This window comes from Nansenia antarctica, assembly GCF_963989245.1.
Source record: "Nansenia antarctica genome assembly, chromosome: 7".
In the NCBI taxonomy this organism is placed as follows: Eukaryota; Metazoa; Chordata; class Actinopteri; order Argentiniformes; family Microstomatidae; genus Nansenia; species Nansenia antarctica.
Window position 1 is genome coordinate 36581646 of NC_137677.1, and position 2500 is coordinate 36584145.

General features: G+C 52.7%; 1 protein-coding gene across 1 annotated transcript in view; it reads right to left on the reverse strand.

Moving 5' to 3' along the window:
* trpm2 (transient receptor potential cation channel, subfamily M, member 2) overlaps positions 1-2500 on the reverse strand; it is a gene marked incomplete at both ends in the record, with an annotated part of 33680 nt that overhangs the window by 27319 nt on the left and 3861 nt on the right. The window contains 3 exons of the mRNA XM_080536711.1: positions 437-498; positions 681-861; positions 2032-2198. Of these exons, the coding sequence (XP_080392837.1) occupies positions 437-498; positions 681-861; positions 2032-2198 (410 nt within the window). The remainder of the gene's footprint in view (positions 1-436; positions 499-680; positions 862-2031; positions 2199-2500) is intronic.

The window sequence follows — 2500 nt, forward strand, 5'->3', positions numbered from 1 at the left end:
GATAGTAGAGAGAGAGACTGACAGAGACAGATAGACTGGCAGGCAAACAGACAGACAGAGAAACAGACAAAGACAGACAGAGAGACATACAGACATACAGACAGAGAGACAGACAGACAGACAGAAGTAGATGTAGAGAGAGAGACAGACAGAGACAGATAGACTGGCAGGCAAACAGACAGACAGAGAAACAGACAAAGACAGACAGAGAGACATACAGACAGAGAGAGAGAGAGAGAGAGAGAGTCAGACAGACAGACAGACAGCCAGCCAGACAGCCAGCCAGCCAGCCAGACAGCCAGACAGCCAGCCAGCCAGCCAGACAGACAGACAGACACACAGACAGAAAGAGAGACAGACAGACAGACAGACAGACAGCCAGACAGCCAGACAGCCAGACAGCCAGACAGACAGGCAGACAGACAGACAGACTCACATTCAGAGTGCCCGGTCCACCGTCCAACACCACACACACCACTGGGATCTTCACTCCGCTCTCTGAGGGAAACACGACAACACCGTTGTTCACACCAAGTCATCCCTCCTACACCTGTTACCGTAGCAACTAATCACTACTAATTACTACACAGGTGGATTAAGTTGTACATGTACACATTCATTCGCTCAAAGAGAAAGAAAGAAGAGAGGAAGAGAGCAGTCCCAGCATCCCCTGCTCTGACCTCTGTTTCCCAGAGGCTGCTGGGAGATGAGTTTCTCCAGGCGGCTGCGGAGCTCGATCTCCACGCCGTAGCGCCCGTGCGTCCCGTCGTCCACCAGCAGGAAGTGGGAGTGGTTGTGGTCCAGGCAGGCCAGCGGGCCCTGGCTCTGCTCGTCCAGGGAGTAGTTGGCCGGGAAGCGGCCCTGGGGGAGAGATCAGGGGAGATCAGTCTTCAGCCTTCAGTCACTCTGCCCCCCGTCTCTGGAACTCTCTTCCACAAGACATCCACAACATTGACTCTCTCCCCACCTTCAAATCCTGCCTGAAAACCCACCTTTTTATTATGTAACTCGTATTTTTAATTGATGGTTGTTTTTAAGTCTTTGTTTTGTCTTGTTTTGGTTGTTTTTGTTTGTTTGAATCACTGTTTTAACCTGTTTGAATCTGTTGCTTGTTTTAAAATTATGCTCTGTAAGGTGTCCTTGAGTGCTCTGAAAGGCGCCTATAAGTAAAATGCATTATTATTATTATTATTATTATTATTATTATTATTATTATTATCTGAGAGGGAGATCAGAGAGAGACCCAGGGTACCGTCCAATACTCATCAGTGTTTCCCATTAACACTAGAACAGCCATGTGAGTAAAGAAAACGTTTCTATCTTTGCATTTGATCAAATTTCAGGACCCTTTCATGACTTTTCCTATGTGCGTTCTACCACCCAGTATGCTTACATTTTCAAAATCACAGGATCAGGATGAGCTAGTATAACGTTTTTCTGTGTAGGAAGCAGGCTAATTTACAAGCGGCCAACTAGTGGTCGTTGTGTGTAGCAGCTTGAGCATTGTAAAGAGGCGGCTCTTATAGTGGGTAACAAGGCACGGCTGTTCTAGTCACCTAGACTGTGCCCCTCCCCCCCCCCCCGCTCTGGTCTAATTTGTCCCGCCATAGTCTCATAACGAACCCAAGATATTTTTACACGCAAGTGAAGTGGCGTCCCCCCTGTCCCCCCCCCCACCCTGTTGTCCCCCCCCCCACCCTGTTGAGGGGGTGTATGAGAGGGGGGGGGTCTTACCTCTGGGTGTATGAGAGGGGGGGGGGTGGTCTTACCTCTGGGTGTATGAGAGGGGGGGGGGTGGTCTTACCTCTGGGTGTATGAGAGGGGGGGGGTCTTACCTCTGGGTGTATGAGAGGGGGGGGGGGTCTTACCTCTGGGTGTATGAGAGGGGGGGGGGTGGTCTTACCTCTGGGTGTATGAGAGGGGGGGGTCTTACCTCTGGGTGTATGAGAGGGGGGGGGGTGGTCTTACCTCTGGGTGTATGAGAGGGGGGGGTCTTACCTCTGGGTGTATGAGAGGGGGGGGGGGGCTTACCTCTGGGTGTATGAGAAGCTGTCTGTTGTGGACAGTCCCCCAGGTGGCGACGCCTATGGCGACGATCTGTCCCTCCCCAGCGCCGCTGCTGAGGACGTGGTCCCTCACCGCCCGACCCACGTGCTTCATCACCCCCGCGTGGGTCCCCCCCGTGATGATCCACGCCCCTGCACCCAACACACAACCACAACCACAACCTGAACCTGAACCACGCTCCTGCACCCAACACACAACCACAACCACCACCTGAACCACGCTCCTGCACCCAACACACAACCACAACCACAACCACCACCTGAACCACACTCCTGCACCCAACACACAACCACAACCCCCACCTGAACCACACTCCTGCACCCAACACACAACCACAACCACCACCTGAACCACGCTCCTGCACCCAACACACAACCACAACCACAACCACAACCTGAACCACGCTCCTGACCTGCACCCAACAAACAACCAC